The sequence below is a fragment of the Myiozetetes cayanensis genome, unplaced genomic scaffold (assembly GCF_022539395.1).
Source record: "Myiozetetes cayanensis isolate MyiCay16 unplaced genomic scaffold, myiCay2020 scf5-8, whole genome shotgun sequence".
Classification (NCBI taxonomy): Eukaryota; Metazoa; Chordata; class Aves; order Passeriformes; family Tyrannidae; genus Myiozetetes; species Myiozetetes cayanensis.
The window spans coordinates 74,639,135-74,665,532 of record NW_026087742.1 but is presented as its reverse complement, the minus strand read 5'-3'; the positions used below and the strand labels follow the sequence as shown (position 1 = coordinate 74,665,532).

The 26,398-nt window shown below is 40.3% G+C and overlaps 1 protein-coding gene across 2 annotated transcripts in view; it reads right to left on the bottom strand.

Annotated features, from left to right (window-relative positions):
• GPC6 (glypican 6) overlaps nucleotides 1-23,785 on the bottom strand; it is a 756,668-nt gene extending 732,883 nt beyond the window's left edge. Inside the window, exon 1 of one of the 2 annotated variants that reach the window (XM_050334036.1) lies at nucleotides 23,407-23,785. In XM_050334036.1, coding sequence (XP_050189993.1) covers nucleotides 23,407-23,785 — 379 coding nt within the window. The remainder of the gene's footprint in view (nucleotides 1-23,406) is intronic. The other variant, XM_050334037.1, reaches the window with a different exon arrangement.
• Nucleotides 23,786-26,398: the final 2,613 nt, after the last annotated feature.

Below are 26,398 nucleotides of genomic sequence, written 5' to 3'. Positions count from 1 at the left end.
AAACAGATGTGGAGTGAATTTTATACAGAAAGATGGCATGGCAATAAGAAAATCCAAATTCTGGCAACTTCACTGTAACTTTTATATGCATCAAAGAAGTCCTCTTTAAAGATCATGAAGAAAGTTAAGAAATTAAATATTCATACAATATTGTATGTATGCATATACATACTGTCCTGCATGTATATACATCACAATGGTGAATGGTATAGGACTAAAGTAGGTTTAGAATGAGCAAGATTGGGTAGTATTCAGCCTGTAGGACAAAATCCTTTGTTTCTTTTGCCAAACTTGGAAAGCATTTAGTGAACAGAGATGGGAGTTGCAGCTAGAGAAAGGATAATCTCACGAGTATGATGGCAGGAGTACTTCCACGGAGAACTGCTTTTCACCATTCTTCCTCCTATAGTTTCCTGTATCTCAGCCAAACTTTCACAAATGATTCTCCATTTACATTAATCTCTTTCTGGTATCCAAAACCAGACACAATGAAGTCTGATATGCAGAAGATCTGCTTGGTGACTGCAGCTGAAACCAGTGCTAGGGATGCTCTGAAAATATAAAGTGCTAAGTACTCTTACAACACAAGCTGAGCATCTGATTCTTTAAAAATGTGTTTCTTTCTCACCTTTAAAAGGAAAGTAATATCTCAGAAAGTATTATGAAAATAAAAGGATTTAATTAAGTTTCCAGATATAATAGTTATAAGAGAAGAGGCTCTGAGAATATTTATAGCTTATCTTCAGAACAAAATCTGAATATGAGTAAATAAGACAGAGAAAATAATTAATTGTATAAGTACCATTGATCATGTATGAGGATTTATGCATGATTATATTGCTCGAACTATCTTTACTCATAGATACAAGGGAGCTAAACAAAATTGCAACAATCTTAATTATTTAAATTTTTAATGCTTGATGTTACAATTCTAAATTTTTAATAATATGCTACTATATTGTCTCTTTTTTTCCCTTGATCTTACCTACAAGCTAGTAGTTTTAGTGTTTTAAGTAGAAATATATGCTACACATACTATGAGAATAAGTAAGTTTTGGGAAAGCACATCACTAAAGCCACTCCATACTTGATTTATTATGGCCTTGACATGAGAAATGTGTACTGGTAAACTATTCTTTGAATGAACTGAGAGGTCTGTGTTTTCTGGGAGGGAGTACCAATACCTAAATTGACAGTGAAACAAGATCTACGAAAAAGCTTTTGAGAGAAAAAGCTAGAAAACAGGAGTTAATGCTAATAACAACTTAGATGGTTTACTTAATAGTCCAAGATCAAAGTATTTGTTTCTCACTAGCTTAGAGATTAAAAACAGCTGAATTCAAGTGTGAAGAAGGGTATGTTCCAAAAAAAAAAGAGTGAGGTTTGCCTATTTTCTTTCGGTCCACATTTTTCTATAATATTATCATGTCTCTCTAAAACAAGAGTCAAGAGGTGGATTAGCACAGACAGGGTGCGATCCCCATCACATTCCACCCAAGGGAGAATAACTCACCAAAAGGGACTGAAGTTAGAAGTGACATACAGCTGCTGCCTGCACTGCCTTGCTCTATTTTATGATATAAACACTATGAACCATATTTATAGCACCTACTTTTAGACAGCTAACGTGAACATTTCAGTGCCTCAAATTTAGGCACCTTCCCGCAGCGGCAGAGCGATTCCAACTGCCTATGCTGAGAACCCAGACTCACCCCGTGGCTAAAACAGAGAAAGCTTTGAAGAAATTTGTGCTTGCACCTACAGCAGCAAGCAGTGCAGTTCAATAGAAGCAACTCACTCCTTAGGGTAAAGCATGGGTGATGAGAACCACACTATACATATTAAAGGCTTTGGATTTATTCTGATCTGGGCCTGGGGATTTGATTATCTGGTAATGGTTGGAGCACATCTTCTGTTTAGCCAAGAAAACATCCATCTTGTGTTCTCTAAGACCACTCTGTGATGTGAAACCAAGCACAGCAAGTAGAGACAATGGGGAGTTTTACTTCAAAAGCACATTCCTAATTCATACTGAAATGCTAATGCCGGTACGTTCTCTGAATGCTTCCAGGCAATGATGGGGAACATCTTAATTAAAAGTCTTCCCTTCTCCACTGACTACAAATAACTACAATGGAAAAAAAGACATATATTTTGTATTTTCTTTTCATGTACTATAACAAGAAAAAAAGAAAACATAAAGACTATAGAAACCTATATACTTCCAAGGGAACTGCAGAGTACCTATACACCAGAATGTCAGGCAAAGGAGTGCTCATAAACCTGATTAAGCAGATGCCTAAATTCAGTTGGATTCAAAGTGCCAAACACACACAGGAGAATAGCCCTCCTCTGTCTCTCTAGCCTCATGGATAGAAAGTTGAAGTTTCTGTGCCAAAACAGCCAATGCAACTGTTTGGGGTGTGTGGGGCTGGTTTTCATATTTCTTACAGAGGTTTTGGGTTTGGGGTTCTTAACAACACATTACCTCAACTCTTCTCTAAGATTTTAGTACCTAAATTATTCATAAAGTCCTTCTAGGTTCCAGTTTTGGAGGTCTGCATATTCACAGGTCCTGTATAAGCGGACTATTGGATTTGGATTCAGAGAAACACTTAAAATACAGCCTCTACTCCAGTCCTCACTTCCAGGTGGAACAATTTCATTTTGCTTGCTTTTCTGTTTGCTAGCATTACACATGTGTGGAGATTCTCTGATGTCGCATGCACAGAAAAAAAATATTGTTTCACAAATGCCAGCAAATGAATAGCTTTGCTTTAATCACCTATACATATATATATATGCACCTCACAAACACGATATAGTTTTCTACCTTTAATAAACCAATTCCTAGTTTTTCAAGTATTCGGAAACTGGCATCTTAATACATTAAGAGAGTATAAAAAAATATCCCCTAACCTACCATTAAATGGAAAATATCCTGGAGTGTGGCTCTTTGTTCTTTTTCACATGGTCATATTCCTTTCATAGCTGGAATATTTATTAACAACCAAAACCTTTAAAATTGCTTTTTCATTATGGGATCATGAACAATTTATATTTCACAATTTCAGTCTTTGAGAAATGTCCTTGATTGAGAGTAAGTAATTATGAAAATCAAAGCAACTGCATAGAATATTTGTTGAAGGAACTAATCACAGCTCTAAAGTTCAAACACTAGGAATACTGTCAGGAATACTCCAACAAGCACTTGTGCCTGATGAGATTTTGAAAGTAAATATAATTCTATAGAATTCATGTGCAAAAAATGCAAACACAGACGAAAGACTCAGATCCAAAGGGAAGCTGGCACATGACATTTCCTTCACCCCCACTTCCCTCCACAGTCTGCTGTGGAGCGCCTCTTCTCCCTCACCTTCTTCTTTATTTCCCATCCTATCGTCAGTGGGCTTCCAAGTGCATTTCTTTTTGGATCCATCTCTTTTGCTTGCTCTTAGCATCATACAGAAATACAAAGTCATCTCTGGCTCTATTGAACCAACAACTCAGTCCAATTCACAGACCTCTCTCTCTCTCTCTCTCCTATTTTTTTTTTCCCAGCTCTGCTTCTGTTCAAACTTAAGCTTTCTTTACCAATATCCACTCATAAATTGCCGTGCAAGAAATAAGTTTTAAACAACAGTCATCACAATACCTGGTTCATTATATGGATTTGTATTGTTTGTGTCCAGAATCCGCATCAGTAGTAACTGCCAACTTTCTCTAAGGAAAATCTTTTAAAATAAACTGTTTCCTTACTCTACAGACATATAGCACGATGACAAAAAGCAAAACTCCAGGCTCTTCTGCCTACCTGAGTTACTGAAATAGCCCTATCTTGACCATGTGGGTTTTTTAATTATGATTATAAAGGCAAATTAGATACAGGTAAAAAAAGGTGGCAACTATTCAGTGTTAACCCCAGAATAAAACCTAAGAATAATTTTGCTGATGCAATACTTTTCACATCAGGTTATAATCGCAATATGCTACATTTTATTTACACTATTAGAAAACCCTGATTTGGTGTTTCCTAAGATTTGCATTTATTTGCTGCTACTAAAAGCACAGTTAACATAAAAAATGTCAACAAACAAAGTTTGTGCCTGTTGGGCATGTGTAGGCCAGTAAAGGAGATTAAAGTAGCAGTAAACAGATCAGTTAGCCCTGTGGTGCCACACACTATGTGCTTGCACAGTCCTGATTTAGACTGAAGTTGCATTTGCCTCTGGTATTCCCCACTTTTAGGTAGCAACAGCTTATTTCATACATTATTCTGAAGCTGCCTTCTGTAGGTCAAAACCTCCACTTTTTCCTTTTGGTAATAAGAAAAAGGAATGTGTACTTCTTTTTTTTTTTTTTTTTTTTTTTTTTTTTTAAAAAGCTTTATTTTCCAACCCCGTGCATCTGTTTAAACAAAACAAAAGCTTTAGCAATTTTATAATTAATTTTATTATGCTGATCACTTTTCAGTACTATTCAACAGGATGAAAAGCGACTGGCAATACTAGGCATTTCTACTCCAAACTTCGTGGAGTAATTATGAAATAATGGCATTTAAAACTATCATGCTAATGCAAAAATTTAATTTTTCACTCCGCAAATACAGTATCATATTTTTTATCTTAAGAGTCAATGTCATGGCAAATGGTAGATGAGCAGTATTTTGCTTGGAGCTAGCTTATTTTCACTGCAATTTTGTCAGGCTTCAGTCTAGCAGACTGTCATTTTTCATTCCTGTATTCTGAAGTAGATTTTGACTTTTCCGAATATAACAGAATGGTAAAGGCAGTGCTTTTCAGCACATCCTGCCACTTCTGTCTTACTGCTGCTTTTTTCTTGTTTTGTCTATTCTTCCCGAAGTACTGATGACTGAGAAGCAAAAATATATCTGTACTGCTGTTTGCTATTAATACTTCTCCCTCCTTCAAATGTGAGGGGGAAAAAAAGTAATAAACCTCTCATTTCTAACATCTTTATTTGAAGTCATGTCCTACCCGAATTCAGAGCGATCCTAACACACTGTTCTACACAGCGTTATTCTCCACACAGTATCAAAGTACTCTGTAAGGCAAGAGGTGGTGTTACCCAGTTTAAGTCAGGTCAGGTGGGGCATCCATACCTACCTGGGCCACATCACATCATTTACAAGTGGGCTGTAGGGCACTCGTTCCTGGAGTACAGACACACCGGGACTTGAGGTGCCAGAGAAGCTCATTACAGTTGCGACTTATAAGAAGGACGTGGATGTGCTGGGGCAAGTCCAGAGAAGGACCACGAAGGTGATCAAAGGGCTGGAGCACCTCTCCTATGAATACAGACTGAGAGGGCTGGAGTTGTTCAGCCTGGATAAGAGGGGGCTTCAGGGAAACCTTACAGAAGCATTCCCATACCTAAAAGGGGCCTACAAAAAAGCCGTAAGGACTACATGTCCTTTTAAAAGGACATGTAGTAATAGGACAAGAGACAATGGTTTTAAACTGAAAGAGGGTGGGATGACAATAGATATTAGGATGAAATTCTTTACTGTGAGGGTAGTGAGGCACTGGAACAGGTTGCCCTGAGAAGATGTGGATGTTCAAGGCCAGGTTGGATGCAACTTGAGCAACCTAACCTAGTGGAAGGTGTCCCACCACATGACAGGGAGCCCAGAAGTAAGTAATCCCTTCCAATACAAACTATTCTATGATTCTACGATAACTCACCTCACAATGCAGCAAGGGGGCCACTGTGGAGCCATTGTCACCTCCTACCTGTAGCCCTCACAGAGATCCCTTTCTCCTGGCTCGCGAAGGCTGCCTCTGCAGTTCTTGTGGGTATATGAGAATTTCAGTAGAAAACTCCTAGGACCTCTGCTGTGACAGACACATGAAGGGACAGCTAATGGCTGTCATACACCTTTTTTAAAAGGACGGGAACTCCACTGCGTTTGCGTCATAGTCTAAGAATAAAATACATGGACTAATTACAGATGGGTCGCAAAATCAGAGTTTGTAAACAAGATTGTAAACTGTCCAAGTTTAAGAAAAATTACTGTAGTAACACGCACACTAAAATTACAAAATATTACTTTAGTTATTGCTTCTTTTTTTCCAGCCTGTGTTCCTCTCTTTTTACACAGCTCTGCAGAAGCAAACTTGTGTGCCTCATGCTTTTGCTCCCCAATGGTTTGTTCCTTCTGAACTGACTGGACTCCTCTCCATATCCCCAAGGCCAGAAAGTTTCTTACATATGGTTTAACTTCTGAGAAAATAATCTTCCAAATCCAATAGTTCAGGAAATTAAATTCTGGGCAAAGAAAGAAATCCTGTCTCTTCTAAAATCCAACAGTCTTGACAGACTTTGGTGAAAAATCAGTACTGTATCCACCAGTCCAGAGGAGCTGCAATGATAGACCTCATATGATTTTCTGAGATATAGATAAAATGGAGATTGTGCCTGACAAGGTAAGAAAGTGCTCTGAAAAGAGGCTGACAGAAAGTGCACTGAAGGGAGGCTAAATCATGAACATAAGAAGACCACACTAAATGATATCTTCTTTCGAGTAACTGGCAGATAAAACTACAGTCTGGAGTTGCAAAAGTAAAATATTAAGGCAGTTTTAAAATAGAAGGGGAGGAGTGGTGGAGAGGCAGAGGCAGGGGTAGGACATACACCAAAAAGAAAAAAAAAAACAGAAACAAAAAACAAACAAACAAACAAAACCCAAACAAAAATACAAACAAACAAAAAAAACCACAAAAAACCCCAACAAAACAAAACAAAAACCACACACACACATAAAAAAAAAATTAGTAAAAGATCAAACAACTAGAAAAGTAAGTGACATGGAGTGAAGCTGCTAGTTATTTATTGTCAGGTTATCTTTATAATAAAGGTGACACAAATGAAATACTAACTCCTAGCAAGGACTACAGAAATAAGCAAGGTGGAGGAATTCTAGTAACGTAGTGAAAACTAGAGGACACTGAGTCAGCTACTCCTGACTGCCCAAGGAGAATCATTTCTTGATGAGATTGTTGTGTTTGATATGAAACAAAAAATAAGTCAAAGAAAGAAACTCTCTCCACAGCATGCTGTCCACATGAAAAAGGGTAATTGTGTACAGAGGTAAAGGACTGCTGATGGGATGGGTGCAGAGGGAAAAGCATTTTGAGACTGCACCAAATTTTTTGAGATGTGCTAAAGGGACTGTGGAGATGTTGGAAACTTAAAGGATGTTTAAGGAAGGACCAAAGGAAGAAAAAGGGAAGACACTAAGAGCAGGGAGGGGGTGGCTTTCAGAAAGGCATCACACTGGACTGACACAGTTGCAAATCACTCCGGAACACACAGTAAGATATGCGCTAGAAATGTCATGCTCACTTTCGACTTCAGTATTAAGTCCCTATCAGATTACTACAAAATTCTTTGTAAGGGTGTTTTGATCCTGGTTTTATTTTCGGGATTCACGGCAACATGGAGAGAATTCATAATGCAAGTGAAAGCAAAAAACAACTTCAGAAAGCCTTTTAAGTCCACTCATCAGCATTCCACCAAATATTTACCACCTCTGTCATGGTTGTATCTATGTAACTGCATGAGAAATGCTCCTTTAGTTTCTACATTTGCCTACATCACAGTTCTGCAGCAAGCTGAATATAGATGTGCCCCAATCTTCCCAGTCCACTCTGCATCCCACTTTCTCTCAATATAAAATGTATTATTAGTTCTATGACTTTTATTGCTTTTATTTTGTTGTTATACAGCTCCTCAGAAAATTGTTGTATAAGTCCTGAATGAATATAAAATTCTGAATTAATATAATGTCATAAATGGATGAGAACATAATGGTGTTAATCACAAAGGAAAGCTGTTCTCATTTCTTTTAAGTGTTCCTGAAATAATCTTGCCAAAATGGTTTTGGTCTTGTTAAAGTCTCATTTTAAGCACTTACTTCAGTTCATGTTTATATACTGCTTAAATTGATGTTTATGTTGTTTTTCACCTGAGAAGACATTTGAAGAGGTAGGAGAACTTGTGAGGGTCAGCAGTGCACAATCGATAGATTCATCACGTTAGACATATGGAATTCATCAGAACTTCATCTCCTTAAACTTTATGATATTGGGAACACCTCTTGCATTTTGATGTGCAACCCTTGGATTTCTTGAAAAGAAGCCCAATTAAAAAATAATGAACCTGTTTTTTTCTAAAACCGACTCATTATCCTGGTGGTTTCCAACAGCAACCTAGAGCTCAGTTTTATATCAAATTATTTTGTGCCTGTTGGCCAGTAATACCTTTGCAACCTTCTAAGGTGCTTCTAAAGTCAAACAATTAGCCCAGGAGAAAATTTTAAAGCTGCTGATATTCCCAGTGCTGAGTTTGTGTCTAGGCTCAGAAAGCAAATAAAACTTTTAGTGGAAACAGACAGAACCCATGGGATGTTCAAGACCTCTCTCTTCTACCTTAACCTTAGTGGAACACCTTAGGAGAATAGCTTCATCTTCAGCAGAGAACACTAAGATTTCTGCTGCTGACTCTCTGTGGAATATTTTTGTTTGCTTTTACAGTATTATTCTTAAAATAGTATTATTCTTTTATAAAAATATTTATAGAATGAAAAACATTAAACCCTTTAGCAGGGGTCTATGAAGAACTGTTCTGCTCCACAACCTGTTCCCACTAAAAGGAAAATAAGAACATCCTCTAAGAATGCTTTCTGTTTCATGCATGTTTGAGGACCCATTTTTGGAACTACAGCCTACTCAAAAATCACCTTTAACACTAATCACGTGCACTTCTAATACGTAATACCTTTTTTCCACTCACTCCTGCAGAAAACAGAAAATAATTCTGCATAGGCTCTCATGCTGAATTGGCAACACTTCTTAAGGATCCTGCCCCACACCCAAACCCAAATCCAATATATCAAAAAGGACTGGGCTGCCTGAGAATCCATAAGCCAGAGCGTCAGCAGCCACCTACACCAGGAACTGAGTTAACCCAAACCATCCCCTACAGAACCTCACACTTCAAGGTGTAGATGCTCATTTTCACTGTGGTTTGCTCCCTTAGAGAACTTAAAGAACAATGTCCTGCTATCAGTACTGACAAATCATAAGAAGGTCACAGAAACTCATAATTCATTGTACTTCATCTAACCTATGATATAATGGCCCAAGCAATGAGTTTCTCATCAAATCCCATGTAAGATTATGCCATAAATCAAAGCATTTTTCAAACACCTTTTAGATCATTGCTGACTGCTTGTAATCTACTCTTTTATTACTAATAATTTAAAAAAAATTATAAGCACATGAAGAAAATGGGAATTGTTTGAATATTCCTCAAGAGGGAAAAAATAAGGCAAAAAAACACTCCTTCTAGGCTGACCAATTTTCAAGTTGATTTAGTTTTTTATTAAGAGAAGCTACAAGATCAAGTAGCAATGCCAGCCTACTTCAAAGCCACTCTATGTTTAAATAGATTTACTATAGATAGGGTTCTCCTTGGCAAAGAAAAGCAATTTTGACAACCTGCTCTCAACCTTTTCTTCTAGAACACTTTTGCTTTGAGTGCAATAACTATTTCTTGGACAGAAACTGAGTGAAGAAACCATCTAGCTGAGTGGAGCCTGTCCTCACCTCACAGAGGGGCTGCAGATTCAGGATGCTGCTTTCCATCTGTTTTCCAGTAGCTATCTTTCATAAAAATATTTATGCGTTTGTTGGACTGGCGCGAATGTTTCAACTCTCTCAAAACAGGCTCCTCTGATGTGCTAAAAACAGGCACAAAACCAAACACCCTCTTTGGCTTAGTGATCACAGAATCACAGGAGCACAGGAATTATTTGGGTTGGAAGGGACCTTGAAGATCATCTAGTTCCAAGCCCTCTGCCATGGGCAAGGACACCTTCCAGGTTGTTAAAAGTCGTATCCAGCCTGATCATGAACACTTCCAGGGATGGAACATACACGACTTTTCTAGGCAACCTTTTTCAGTGCCTCAGCACCCTCACAGTAAAGAATGTTTTCCTAATACCTAGTCTAAACCTACCCTCTTTCAGCTTAAAGCCTTTCCCCCTTGTCCTATTATTACACGCCCTTGTAAAAAGTCCCTTTCCACTGTCCTGTTATTTCTTGTTATTACAGGATACTCTCTATGCACACTGGAATCACTTCAAAATGAAAGATGACATGCATCCCTCCTAAAAGGGCCTTGAAGGTGTTCTCTCAAAAGGTGAGGAGTGCAGACTCAACTTTCTCATTCATCAGCATCACACGCAAAATTTCCCTCCTAGATAATACTCACTGGCTGATTACTCAGTTGTTCTGATTAACTTCCCTCATGCATTGTATCCTGTAGCCTTAAGCACCTATATGAAAACTTCATCCTGCAAGGCAGGAAGCTGCCTAAAAATAAGGGACTGTATCAGTAAATAGAGTGATGACCTAATTCTTTGTGGAAGCAGTAAGTATTTCAGCAATGACAAGTAACATTAAAAAATTAACTATCTATTATTTTTTTTCTACTTTTGAAATGGGGACGTACGTATGTGTCTGTGTAGCATAAACATGAAATACTCTGGACAAAATGGAAAAGAATGATTTAGAAAAGAGGAGTCCCAAAGTAAGGAACCGAGAAAATGTTCAGAATATATTCTTTAGCTTGCCTTTGCAAATTAACTCCTCACTGTTGAAAGGCATGCCTGCAGCTCACTCTTAAAACTAATTTGACCAAAACACTTTTCCCACAAACATTTGTTTGAATACTGTGTTCCTGCTATATCTAAAACAACTTAGTAAGTCCCTTTGTTCCAAAGGCATCCACATGATTAGCAGGGTGAAATAAAAATGAGACAAATATTTGTTGAATAAATATCAGTTATGTTTACAAATTTGCCATTCATATTAGAGTGTCAAAATTACAAATATGTATTAACCAAAAAATGTGGCTCCTAGCTGTTACTTTCACCTTCCCAAAATGCTCATTGTTGAAAATTTTAAATAGCTCATCTCACATTCACCCATTTAAACTAATTAAGATTGTACCTCTGTATCTTTATATTGGATTAACACTAAGGTATAGAAAATTAAACTCTATTTTGAGAAGTTTTATTCTGCTATGCCCATCCTTTCCACATGACTTATCTCAACAGTCATTGCATACAACAGGTTGATCGCCTTTGAACATCAGGCAAGACACAGAATGGAACAAAAAGAGGAGCACCGAGGTATCAGCGATTAAAATGATGATGACCCTAATATGCCAATGCCATTAATCTTTCTAGAAAGGTCTATTGTCTATGCTGTACAATAAGTGCAATAATGATGGTGAAAGGACTATAATAAATAACCCAAAAGTATATAAATCAAGAGCAAAGTAACACACATGATTTTTTAACCCAAGTGACGCTTATGGACCGAGATCAGATTTGTTCAGCATTACAGACTAAAATCTGGTGAATCTGTTCTTAACTATAAAATTTGCTTCATCTTGTTTGATTTTTGCTGTTCTTTCAGCTAAAAAGGACAGGGAACTTCCACAGCATTTACCCTTAGGTCAAAAGCAGATTTAGCTTGAGGTTCATTAGGTATGAAGGCAATGGCAGGGATCATCCTGTCACCAGAAAACGGAAATTACCCTAAAATACCAAAGAAGAAAATACTAAGAATGGCAGGAAAACAATGCAACTATTAAAAAGACAATTGGACCTCACTTGTAATCCAAAAGTTATCTACAGTGTTATAATGATCTTGTTAAAAAGTGTCTGGCGTATGATACAATCTTAGCAGATTTTCTGAATGTAAGGGGTTGTTTGGGTACATGAGTTTATGAATGTACATATATATGTCCACATACTTTGGACATAATACTTTTGTGCATTCTTCTCAGTTCAAGAGATAGCATTAGACTGTTGGGCAAATCACAAGAAAAGGGCAATTTAAATCTGTTCATCAGATTTAGAAAAGCTTTACTTCAGCAGTGATCTGTATTTAAGTGTTTAAGTATTCTCCAGCAACCAGATTTTGGTATATGAAGTGGAAAGAGTTTGTGGTTTGGCCAGTTTCTGTACTGAGCAGAGATTGTGCTCTAGACAATGATTTACAGTGTCCAGCTGGAGCTGCTTTAAAAAGCAAACTCAAAATTTCAATTATTAATTAACAAAGATGTATCCACAAACAGTCCATCAATTACTGTTGAATCTCACCAGGATATGAAACTGGTGTTTTTTATAAGGACAGTTAAAAAATCAGGCAGCATATTTATTTGTATTATATTTAATGTTTATGTAAGAGGAAAAGGTTTAAACAGTATGTACAAAACTATGGCATTACAATTGTGTAAGTCTCATGAAGAAATACTGGCTGTCGCAGTAGTTACAGAAGAAAGAGCCTTTGGAGTTCTCTTCAAAAAACAGTACAGGACTTCTGAAGATCAGCTTTAAGAACAAGCTAATCACTGTTTCAGCATTTAATTTCAGGAAGTCCTTTCTAGGAGTCTTTTCACTTCATCAGCCATGCTACATGGCAAAGACAGGTGTTTGTACTTAATCAATGTATTTTAGTTATGTTCCAGGTATTCAATTAACAGCATTCATTGCCAGCACATAGCACAACAGACCATCTCTTGGAACAGCAATGGTCAAAGAATATTGCTCCTGGCTAGCCAACAATTCAATAAATAAATGTCCCCTGTGCCATTCTTTTAAATACCTTCATTTTTAAATTAGATTTTGATTTTCTGGTAAGAAACAACTAAAGCTCTGTAGAGCCAAAATAACTTATTTTGCCATTTTGATTTGCATTATCTGTCTTCCTTGCTTTATTTTTGCAACAGGACTGCTAGCCAAGGATAGACTACTTCACAAAATAAAACAATTGTATTAAGGAAGGTTTCACTGTGGGTCAGCTTTGGCTTCTTCTTTTACATTTTTGAAACACCTTCAAATACCTGCATGCTGTGCAAAGTTTGGACCAGATAAGAATACTGCAACTTGTAATGACTCTAACTGGTTAAAGAGAATATGGCCTGAGTGAAAAACTGCTCAAGAGCTATTTTCCATAGTTCTTTACAACAGAGATAATGCTGACAGATGAAATGATACATAGCTATTCTCAGCCAAGGAACCTAAATTGCTCGTATGCAGTATTAACTTAGATGTTAAAGTTGTAAAGCCAAAAGCTAAAATCAGAAAAATATTTTTATTATGTGTTTATGCTGTGAATAAATTCTGTGTAGCTAAAGAAGATGCAGTCACTGTTTGTATTTACAGCTCTTTTCTCTGTGAAACATTACATCGGTTTAAGAGAAAAGATGGAAAACAGATCAGGTTTAGCCACTGGACACTGGGTGTTCATCAGCCCCTTGCCTTTGATTTGCCACTGCATTGTTTAAACTTCTTAAGGACAAGAACTCATTTAAAGAGGAGGATACTTAGAAGATATTTAGAAATTGTGCAACAGCTTCTGAAGTCTGCTGGCTGTCAATTGGATACTTAGGACATGCAATGAAGCATTCTGCTGCTGCTTTTAACACTTTATATTTCAGCACTACTGTGAACACAATTGTAATGTCAAAGGTGCATATAGCTGGGAATGGGCACCCTCAGGTGTACAAAAGGTCTGAAACATGAAAACAGCAATAAATAGCAATATATAAGCCTGAGGTCTAATAATCCCGCCCATTTGCCTCCTAAACCCCAAATTTCAACGTGCCATAAAAGCAGAGGACACCCAGTAAACTGACCATACTATCACACACTGACATGGTAGTGGAGTTGCCCTAAGGTTGTGAAGTGCCTCTAGTACCCTCATCCCAGGCAAGTGGGATGAGGGTGCCTCCTTCAGCTTCAGAAAACAGGTGACTTTGTTAGTATGGTTGTAAAATTCTGGTGATGCAGCCAGAAAGCCAAGCACAGAAATGGGGATAATAGCCAAGAAGGTTCAGCTGCTGACAGTTTCTTCTCAGCTCTACCTTTAAGAGCATTGTAGTTCTGCCACACTGTGTTTCACTGCCACATGACAAAAGATGGATAGTCTTCCTCTGGTAGTTTCAGGATAATCATATGACATGTACCTGAAAAACACCATCGGATTGTGAAGCCCGTATTCTCTTCACAACTTCAGGCACATATTCCCACAAACCCTCCTAAGTAATTTCAAGATCTTTTTTGGTGGGTTAGCTATCAGATGAGTTTGCTTGTCCAGGTCAACGTGTCAGACACAGTAGCTAGACCTGACACAAGGGAAGCAGTCAGAGGAGGGAACCAGGAACAACTTTGCTGACAGACAACTCTCACAAAGTGGGGTGGGATATAAACAAAAACATACTTCAGTAGTCTGGACCCAAACCTGTTAAAACTTTTTTTAGGGTTAAAGAAACTGATAATCTACTCTCTCAGCTTATGGAGCACAGTTACGTAAAATTATGATGAGAGACAAAATCATACAAAAGCTGTATTGTTGTCTCTGCAGTGAGAAAATTACATATTAGATACTAAACTTTAATTATCGAGAACTGCCCACCTAGCAGAGCAACAAGTTCTGAAGGAACAGTTCAACAACAGAAACACAAATACATCTTGATTAGAGCTTTTTCCCCATTTTGGAGCTTGGTCAGTCAGGTTGTCATCTGTTTGAGGTGAGATGTCTAACTACTTAGATGGTGTGAAAAAGGATAAATCTACAGACTTTACAGACCAAGACTGAGTAGGGGATTAAAAAAACCAGAAACAACAACAAAAACACACACAAAATAGCAGCACCTCTGCTCCATTCCTTTTTCTTTGCATCCTGTTCATCAAAATCTTTGCATGAAAGCACTTTTCCAGTCCCTTACCCTTCTCTCAGGGCTTTAACTGCATGAAAGGTCTTAGTACCTAACACAATGAATGTCAAGTGATGAATGCAATGAGAGAAAGAAATACAACCACTCATGTTTCATTCAGCTTTCAGTAACAGTCCCCTCTCCAACAATTCATCTTACCCTATATTGTCTTCTTGGTTCTCTGAGTCAGGTTTTTCTAGACTCACTACCTCTATCCAGAGCTGCGTATCTGGACTCCAAAGCCACACACTGTTACCTTCACAAAAGACTATCCAAAACCAAAACACAGATCACTGTGGAATCTACTTACTGGGTAAGAGAAATGGTTGTTCCAGATCCAAATGACGCAATCACAAACACCAACACTTTATCCAAAATGTAACCCCTGCTATTTCACAAAATCACAAAATCACAGAATCACAGAATATGCTAAGTTGGAAGGGACCCACAAGGATCATCGAGTCCAACTCTTAGCCATGCAGAGGATCATCTCCAGGAGTCACACCAGGTACCTTAGAGTATCATCCAAACTCTTCTTGAACTCTGTCAGGCTTGGTGCTGTGACTACTTCCCTGGGGAGCCTGTTTCAGTGCCCAACTACCCTTGGATGAAGTACCTTTTTCTAAAATCCAACCTAAACCTCCCCTGACATAAGATCAGGCCATTCCCTTGGTCCTTTCATTGGTCACCACAGAGAAGAGATCAGTGCCTGCTCCTCCTCTTCCCCTCTCAAGGAAGTTGTAAACTGCAATGAAGTCTCCCCTCAATCTCCTCTTCTCCAGGCTGAACAGACCAAGTGATCTCAGCCACTCCTCATATGGTTTCCCCTCAAGGCACTTTACCATTTTTATTGCCCTCCTTTGGACACTTTCTAATGACTGATGTCACAAAAAAAAAAAAAAAACAAAACCAGCAAACAAACAAACAAAATAAAAAAAGAGACAAAACCCCAAACAAACAACAAACAAAATTTAGGCAAGAGCAGCTCAAAGACATTTCCTGAAGACTGGAAACTGAATCTGCACTGGAAAGAACTTGGGATCTAACAGGAACCTCCCTGGCCACATGACCATCAGTCACCACTGTTGTACTTTTGGTAGGATAACTGTGCATAAATATCTGTTCCCTAATGTAATGTTTCACTTCTTAAAACACTAATCCTGGTTAAGGATGCCATTTTAGTTTCCTGTATTAATTACTGCTCTCAAAGACAAACTCCAAGGTTATAAGGGATATTATAACTCAAAAGCCACCCACAGACATATTACACAAGAACCTTATTGAGGCATTCACAGACTATTTTGCCAGATCTGGAGTACTTCCACATACCTCCGTAGTTCTCCAACCACAGCAGTATCCACATACATCCTCACACTGTACCTACATATATACTACAGTCTGATACCCAGATGTGTGGAAGCCTCATCCCATGCACTGATTTCCCTCCAAGTCAAACTCATACAAATGCCAGAACCGTGTTCCCGCAGTCTCTAGTATGTTAAAAACTGAACACACAAGCAGAGGGGTGTGGCTAAAAATATCAGAGAAGTGCATTGCTACCATTATAGACATGGCAAGAGCTGCAGAGACTGCCAAACTGTTTCTGGTAACAGAGAGGTCTAGCTTTTAACTTACAGGGCAGGTTACATGACCTACTGCTTAGTCAAGCATCAAGTTTGAACTTACTAGATTTCCCAAACACTAGGATTAGCATGGCTGACCTAGCCTTTGATCTTTCTGATATACATGAACTGAGCCCTGTGTAGTTTTTTATTGTGCATATGTTTGAATGCATATGTTTGCACACATGTTGTTCAGACCAAGCCCATAAAGCAAAGTTTCAACCTGGTTTACAAACACCTCTTTTGGTAATGTGCAACTTCTCTAGCTTTTTTAGTTCTTAAATGTGACTTTGAAGCCACTGCAGGTGGAAGCTATGACTTTACTTCCTCAAGCACACATATACACACAGAGATATGGTGTGTCATTCTGTAAGCATCCCTAATTTAATGCCACAGCCCTACACAGCATCTGTTAAAAGTAGTCGAGACTTGCACTTGCTTTGGGAGATTTGCCCTGCTATTTTAAACCCAACAGGTCAGCGAGCAGGTCCAAGGCTCCATTGTTAGTCAAGCATCTGTAGAAATGCTTCTTTCAGGAGAGAAAAAAAACAGCTCAGGATGCTCGGTACCCTTTACATCTGCTGCTCAGCTGGAGACACAGTTAAAAGGCCATTAGAAGCACAAGGTGACAGACCTCACAGGCGAGACGAGGTGGAGAGCAATTTGCTGTTTGCATTAGGAGTATCAGCCCTGGCTGATTCTTTTTGATGGACAAAAAGCGGCTCCTGTCCCCATCCCTGAAAATCAGGGCCAGGACAGCTGGCCAGCAGGTCTCCATCCCAGGGCTGGGGCTGTGCTGCAGAGACTCTGCATGGGTACTCGGATTTCACAGTGGCTGGGGCAGGCAGGAGCCCTCTCAGCATTATTCATAATCCCCGACTTTGGAGTCTGGCTCTGCTGGGCAGGCATCACAGTAGGACCCAAATTGCTGTCACCTGCGCAGTCAGAGGGAACCTCTTCCAGTGCCTCTTTGGCAGCACCTGCCTCCAAATGCTGTGTCTTCTATACTCCACTATCACTCAACAGAATAAAGTGCCACTATTTCGCTTTGCTGGAAGGAAAAGGTCATGTTAGCCAAAAGAAGCTTGTCAGAGAGAGCTGGTGGTCTTTGCGACAGCCTCCTATAACAAGAGCTAAAAATGTTCTTATTAGGGAAGCTTATTTTTTGGATGTATGCAGGAGCTCTGGAGCCATAAGTAGTGAAGAAAGCAAACCTTAATTTCAGTAGGTTTTAGGCATTTTTTACATACAGAGGAATAAAGTGCTAAGAATTTTACCAGGCATATGTTTTCTTGCCATCTGCAACACATTTTAAATTCCTTTTGCATCTTGTAATGTATTCTCTCTGTTTAGCGTAATAACTATTCTGCCTTTAAACACCAACCTTTATATGCTGTTCTTAGGAATTCTTGGAGAAGTGTTAATTCTTTTACACATATTTAAGCTGCTAAAATAATTATGCCTGGTAGCATGAACAGTCAAAACCACAGAATGAGGGTTCTCTTCCCAGGGAGATAGCACCCATTAACCAGGTACAAAAGGGGGCATACAGTCATAGTTCACTGGAAAAGTAATTTCATTTTGTTAGTAATGGGAGTGCTGATACTTTGATACCATAATGGAGTTTTAAGCACCAAGCCTGTTATTTCAACTAGAAATTTTAATGTAATTATGCATTTTTACTTTACTAAGCAGAATGGAAGATTAGTATGCATAGTTTTCTTACATATATAGTGGGGAATAAGACAGAGATCTCCCAGTGATACTGCAAGATGCTCAAATCATTCAAAAGAAATGGCAGGTGGTAGTTTTAAAGACAAATTACCCAGAAAAGCTTTTATTGTTGATCGCTTGTTATAAGATTTGTCATTTGCAAGTAATTGTACATTCAGCTGAAACTGACCTTTTATGAGAGCCAAGTGGTAATATAAATGAAATGAATATATTCTTTATTGCAGTAATATAAAAAGAATGGCCTGAGCTTTTAACATAGTGCTTGACCTCTCTGGTGTCTGAACACCACCTAATCTCAGGAGTATTTCACAACAGCATACGATGAAATAAGTACTAGTACAGTATTAGAACAATTTAATACATTAGCACTTAGAAGTGTAGAAAATACTATAGCTTTAGGTATGCTTTTTGATTACAAATCAGACTGACAACAGAAAGAAAAAAGATGATTAGAGACAATACACTGAAATTAATCATTACACTAATTATTAAAGCATTGCCTTTTCTACTTTAAGGTCCCTCTTTCCAAGATATTCAAGCATAAAGTCACATTGGGAAACTCCAGATGCCAAGATTTAAAATTCTCATTCAAAAATGAATAATTTATAAGCATTAAAAACGTGCTATTTCTTTTTAAAGGCCCTGATCTAACAAACAGTACCTTTAGGTTTAGATGTGCATATGTAAGTTGTATTCCTTTTAATGGCATCAGTCGCATACAAACCAGTAAATATGTACAGAAGTGACAGTAAATCCAGGTCTTAGGAAAGCTTCACATCCTCCTAGCTAAATGCACACACCAATTTATTAGCATGCACCAGGCACCCACAACACGAAAATAAGGGAGGCCGTAAGGGGAGGTGTCACTGCAGTTACTGAAATTGCAAACAGAGGTGAGAGGTAGTCACACACAATTTGAAGGATACAACTACAACAGCGCTAAAATAAAAAAGTACAAAGACTACATGAAATTCCATGTCCATCTTCATTGCCATCATGGAGATCAGGAGCAAATTAATCTCTAACGGACCAACACAGATTTCACAAGCTGCACTGAATACAGTATTGATTTTAGTAAGTCTATTTTTTTTTTTTTTTAACACTGCTGAGGCAACCATTCAAGGTGCCTATGAATCCCTATCTTCCTCCTGGAGTACAGGTATTTTCTTCACACGGTTCTCCATGACAGCAGTAGAGAAACAGTAAAAGAAGGTATTAATGAATAAGTGCTTGGATACGGAATTGGTCAGGAGCGTTTTTCAGTATTTCTGTCAATCTATCATTGCATTTTAGAGCTGCTTAAAGGAAAGCAAAACATGCAGAAGGATTATCTTGGGAACATCTGACATGGACTAACAGCTTAATTGCATGAGTGACTATCAAGGTATTACTATTGTTATTATTATTACCATAATTATTACCAGTTTAGAATTGCAAGCAACTGTGATATGTTCGCTAGCTCACTTCAGTCAACACCTCTGTATTATGCCAGTATGAAGCCCATTCATCAAAGCACAATTTTAAGTGACTCCTGACCTTCAAAACGAAGGGTTTGCTTCTGCTTTCATTTCAGTTACTTTGACTACAGTGTCTCTGTGTTGCCAGAATCTCACCTCGTTCCTCATCTGCACAGAAGAACAAAGCCCACATACTTCTTACACAGCATTTAGAATTCAACATCTTTACAATTGGACACCTTTACAAGAACACTTCTAGTTTTTCTCTAAATAAAGTATTATTCAGTATGTGGTAAAAATCCACAAACAAAACCAACAAACAACAAACCCCAAACAAAACCACAACACACAAAACCCCCACACCCTTCACCTTTCAGAATCTCTAGAACAACTGAAAGTAGAAAGGCACAAAACAGACACATACATTACTTTAAACAGTCAGACATTCACTTTCATTCAGAAAACTTTTAGGCAAGGGCACACTCCAACTTTAACTTCGATGTTTCATTTTCATGGCTTCCTCTAAGATGATGTGAGCTACTGAAATCATAGTTGGAGTTAAATAACTATTGCTAACAGATATGTGCTATGATTCTTCTCTGTAGTGTTGACTTTCAAATCACAGATTTTCCTAGAGCAAAACATTTCCTGCAAAGTCCTCAGGAGCTCCGCTAATGCTCATGAATGCTGGGTCACGGCAGCCTGAGTCTCACAGCAGAACTCTTCTTCACATGTAGGATACTCCACAGCAGCACTCAGAGAGGGTAGATTTTGCAAGGACAGCCAAGCTTACACTGCAAGCTCCTGCTACCAACCCTGCATGCGACTGATGCACAGAATCAAGCCCAAAGTGGCATATTATATATACTTCAAATTTTCTTCCTCCCCACGTTCCCAGGCAAAGCTCCTTTATTAAGGACTTACTTTGACAACCTATGCTGGAAAACAACTTTATATGCTGTACTCTAATGCAAGTCACAGCACCAGAATTAGGTGATCAGATAAGATGTCAGACAGAGCAGGTTGATTACAAAGAACTTCTATACAATTACATTGAAAAATTTAGCATTGTTGTAAAAGTACAGTGAACTAGTCCCATTACTACCAACTTCAACATATTTCATGTGCAACAAAATACTGAAAGAAAACCTTGCCTTAAAACGCAAAAACTGACAGCTTTTTTAATCTGTAACTTCTACCTTCTCTGTTCAAAAGTGACAGTATAAATAATGTCACAGAAGTTATCTAAGTCTTCTCTTGCAGTTCCATTCACAGAGAGATAACTCTGTGTCCGTAGCCTCTCAAACAGATTCTTCAGCTTTTTGCATCAGCACATACACACTTTGCATCAGTACATACATACTACGCCTTCAGTTTATTCATTTCGATAGTCCTAGCTAGAAAGTAGCTTTTAAATAAATGACAATTGAAAGCATTTGACTAATGTTAAATCAAACACACAAACCACGCTGTGCATAACTATTTGTCATTGTATTATCAAGGCATTAAGGCAAAATCTTTTGAAAACATAATGTTTTTTCAGAAATATGAGTCTAATTAAAGTTCCCTGAACTCCTTGAAACATGAGGCCTTTGACATACTACACTTCTTTTGTAACAGTAACAAATTGCTTCCTTAACCAAATCAGTAAGGTAGAAAAAAGACAGAATGGGAAAAAAAAAAAAAAAAAGGAAAAAGAATCTGAAACTTGTACATTGATTGCTTTAAGTAAACTTCCAACATTGCAGCAGGTCGCAAACACATAGCTTTCACTTTAACAAGAGCCCAAGCTGCATGAACAGTTATTACACAACCTCTCAGAAACATACAAGAAGAGCATACTCCGAAACACACCTTAAAGTAATCCTAGTCTTCCAACAACTGAGTAACTTGAACAGCTACAAACAGAACTGCTCAAAAGTTGACACACCAACTAGTAACAAGGCAGATAAACCACAAAGAAAACAATCAACTTCAATAGAAAGCTCAGAAAAAATAACTCATATCTGCATAAATCATGTACTTCTTAATCATAAAAGTAGATATTACTTATGAAACTTAGCAGGAAACCATTGAGTAATTTTGGATTGAACTACTACTAAATATTTAATTACTCTGAGTCTTTGTATATTGATACATGTCAACAGAAATGTGCAAATGCTGGGCTTACTTAAAACTTATGTGTCAAGTTTGCACGGTATATTCAGAAAATATATGAGACAATAAAATTCTGTGAGCTGAAAGCAACAAGTGTTTAACCAAAGTTAACAGAAGTCTGAAATTTACTGGATTTCCTTTTTTAATAGGAGAGAACAGATCCTTCCACCCTGTTTCAAAGCAACTGGTATAATAGCAAAGGGAAAGCTTGACTGCACATTCAAAGGATCTGTGGCTCACAGGAGAGATTTCATGATTTCAAATAACTGATGAGCCACCTGAAAATAAATTAAAAGAAAATGCACAGAAAGATCAGAGAAGCCTGAGGAACGAAGGTGCCTGTGGAACAGTTACTTTACTGTTACTTTACAGGCCCTTTACTCTCCTGCCATGTCCTAAAGCACATCAGTGGGTCCAAACGTGGCTGTGGAGAGATCTGGTCTGTTCTGCATTGGCAACACGGAACAACCTTCCCAGTATCTTTGTGAACTACAGCCCCGCTGTCCTGAGATTTTCCACATTTATCATTCCTCATGTAAAGTGCTAAATACTGCACAGTGAATAACTGTGGTGTTATTTCACCTCAAGGAATATAAATCTACTGCTTCCAACTTTGAAAAGGAAGCGAGCAAACCAAGTAGCATCTAACTCACTCTACAAATAGCAGGACCTAACAGCAAAGTGCCAGTGGCAAAGCATAAACCTTTCCTGAGGGCTCAAGCAGTCCGATTTAAGAAGCCCCAGTTCATGTCTTCCCATATAATTTCTCTCTTTTTTTTGTGGTGCTCTCCGATTGCTAACGGATTATTCGGCCCCGGACGTATTTTTCATTCATTCGGTCATGCAATAGTGATAAGGTTGTAGGGAAAAGCAGGGAAATAAAATTACAACAAAAAACATTCCCAACACCTTCGTAGGTGGATTGAGATATAACCTGTTGTAGGCATGTTTCAGCAGACAGAAGAGCCACGTAACAGGCTGCCCGGGCTCCGGGGCGGAGGAGCGGGCGTGTGTTTATGTGAGTGGGTGCCTCTCTCCGGCAGCCGGTGCCTCTGCTCGATCCGGGCTGCGGCGGAGGCGCCCGGCGGCGCCTCCAAGGGGCGACCCGCCCGGTCCGGGGCTGCGGCGGGGTGCGGGAGGGGAGCAGGACTGCCTTCCTCACTCTCCTCCTCAGCCTCCCGCACTCCCTCTGCCCGCGGGCAGAGGGCAAAGTTATTCGCCCGCACAGGGCGGCAGCGGAGGCAGCCGCCACTGCGGACCCGCCCGCTGCCTCTCGCCGCCCGGCAGCAACTCTCAAGAAGTTTCTGCCGGCGAACAGAACCGCGGCTGAGCTAGCCAGCGTTCCCCTAGCTCTCCCTATTTTTTTTAATTTTTTTTTTTTTTTTTACCCCCACCCCCTTAGTTTCTGTGTCTATTTAATCATTATTTACGCACGCACACGCTCCGCCGGTAAGCCCCCGGGTGCCGCCCGGGTCGGCACAGCCGCTCCGCACCGCGCACACGCCCCCGCCACCCCCGGCCGCGCTCCCGCGGGGGTGCGCGCAGCTCGGCGGCGGCGGCGGCAGCGCCGTCCCCGCTCCGCGGCCCCCGCCCGCGCCCCGCTGCCGCGGCCCCTTCCTTACCTGCGATCTCCTGGTAGGGCACGCTGGCCAGGCTGAAGCCCTTGGCGCTGTACGCCTGCCGCACCTCGCCGCAGCTCCGCGCCTTGCCCTCGGCCCCCGCGGCCGGCAGCACCAGCAGCACCAGAAGCATCAGCAGCGGCGGCGGCGGCCCCGGCAGCGGCAGCCCCGGCAGGGCGCAGCGCCGCGCAGCCCCCCGCGCTGCCGGCATGGCGCGGCGCGCAACTCCCGCGCGGCGCGCAAGTCCCGCGCCGCCGCCTCCAGCGCCCCGCCGCGCCTCCGCCGCGCCCCCCGGCTGCGGGGGCGGCGGCCCGGGAGCCCCCCGGCCGCCCAGGCAAACTTTTGCGAGGTGGGGAGGAGATGGGCGCGCACACACACACATGCGCGCACGGCGGGGGCAGGGGAGCGGTAGCCTTGTTCCCCCCCCGGCTCCTTCTCCAGAAGCCAAAAGCAAAGCGCTCGCCCCACGCCAAAAAAAAAACCAAAACAACCAACAACCAAAAAAACCAAAACCCAAACAAAAAAAAAAAAGCCACAACCAGAAAGCCCCAAACCAAAAAAAAAAAAAAGGAAAAGGAAAAAAGGGGGCAAAAAATCTGGCTGTAGGTTGTGAAGATTGAAACCGCGGGCGCGTTGCTGCGAGCGGAGTCCCGGGGCAGCAGCAGCGAGATCCGCCACGGAGCTGTGCCTGCCGCCTCTGCCAGGCTGGATGGAGGTGGTGGGAAAGGCAGCCGGCGTGGGGATGGACTGGACAGCGGCTCGGAGCGTGCCTGTGTGCCTCTGTGTGTGTGTGTGTGTGCTGTGCGTGCGTGTGGTGCTCTGGATGCGTGTGCCTGTATTTACGGGAGCCGGGGAAACCTCTGCTCCGCGCAGCGCTGGAGCAGCCTCCGGAGCCAGGCAGGGAGAAATCCTGGAGACAAGACACAGCGAGGGAGAGCCGCACACGCACACACACACAACACACACACACAACACACACACACACGCTCTCACACACACACACACACACACACATACACAGAGAGAAACGTGCTGCACATTGCATCGCCGAAATACAGGAGTAGAAAGCAAATCCTGGCGTGGATCGCTGTTTGCTGGCAGAAGGAAGGAAAAGCACCCTCAAGCCCCGAAAACTTCCTCTTCAGCAGGAATCCAGCTGCTCCTAGCCGCAAAATTACAAATTGCCTGCTAGCGTGAAGTCAAAAAAATACTCCTTGGCGGTATTGCTCTTTGTAGTGCTAGGTTGGAGTGAGCACTTTAAATACTTTTTTCCCGTTAATTATTATTTGTTGCACACGTAAATACCTGAGCTGAAGAGCTAGAATGAGATTAGTCCATCGTCTAAAGTAGAGAGAAGGGAAGATGTTTGTGTGAATCGCACAAAGAATGAGGAAACAAGAAAGACAGCCCTTAACCCGGATAATACCTGACAACCTAGGAGAGGAGAACATGGGAACAAAACCATAAATTTCCTTTCCGCAAATATGCATCTTCGAAGAATTGAATAGGGGAAGTGAAGAAAAAACTCCTGCAAGGTAAATTCAGTCTCTGCTTAGGGACAGAGAAAAATATTCTGTTAAGTATTTGATAGCAAAATCCAAACTTACAGTTTTAAAAGATTGATTGCAGTGCTTTTTATGAGTACTGTAGGAAAGTACAATATCTTGTCCAAAGTATAAGAGAGAGATGTCAGACCCAGGATGAAGTGAAGAAGGTCAACAGAAGAGATAAGACACCATGAACTTGAAGACTCACCTATCAGTGAGGAGCAACAGAGCAATATCATGATACTATCATAATTCAAGATGCATTCAAATTAGGCTGAAATTATTAAGTGCCAATACTGCTGCAGTCTCACATTAAATGCAGTGTTAGTTTTGGGTCTGGGCCAGTGTATGCAGCATGGTTCCACCTGATTCTGTGTTTTCCTCTTCCTGTTTTATCTCTCCCTCATTGTTATTCCTTCTTCTTCCCTCCCTTTTTTCCCCACCTGAGTGATGATGTTCTGACACTGCTTGTTTTTACAGCGAGTGAACAGTGTTTGTGTGTGCAGCCCTTGTCCTCCCTTTTCCTATCAGAGCTTTCATGTGTAGAGGGTTGGCTGGGTGAGGAGTGGGTCTTACTGGAGTACTGCAATCTGGTCAGAAAGATGGGATTAGCACCTGTCCCTCCAACCTTCCCCTAAGGTGAGATGTCTCTAGGGGACAGATGCCAGACCCCCCAGTGAGATCAGTTTGGGAGGGAGGTTGTAGTGTCCAGCAGGTTTTAATGACTGGCAAAATGAGAATATTTATATAAAACGAATAATTTATTCTATACAAATGATCAGACAAAAGATCTTAATCAGAAATATTTACTATACAATATGAACACTAAAAATCTACTAGTAGAGTATAATAGAGCATAAAGTAGTATAGAGCACGGTAACAAAATATTATTGAAGCAGTTGCACTAAAGGTGGCAAAAAGGAGTATTTATTAAGTAGAGGTCTGGCGTAGCTCACCCATACCAACGCTTGTGGGAGTAACCTTGGAGGGCATCCCCAGCCCAGGGAGGAATCTCCACACATGCACCCCAAGAAGGGTTATGTTAGATGAACCTGACTGTATGCCAGAGGACTGGACCTTTATACTGTATAAAGTGATTGACTGCTAGTCACAGATCTACAAGCCAGCAGACTAGCTTATCTGTCAAATCCTGTTTCAATAGCAGTCTGGTGAACCAGCATGGTCTTAGCGTACTTTAACACCAAGACAGCACGCTGGCACCAGCAGTGCATTGTGTTGGATTTTAGGTCTTATGAAGGGCAGGCTCTCCTGCCACAGTTAGTTGACACAGATTCAAAAATGCAAATATGAAAATCATCAAACCGGTTTGAAGTGCAAAAATCATTGTAAAATAGCAAATAAGATTCTGTGATTAACTCAGGAGTGCCTCTAGGTAATTGTTTTTTAAGAAAAACGTAAATTTACCAGAAAAAAAATGGGACTTATTC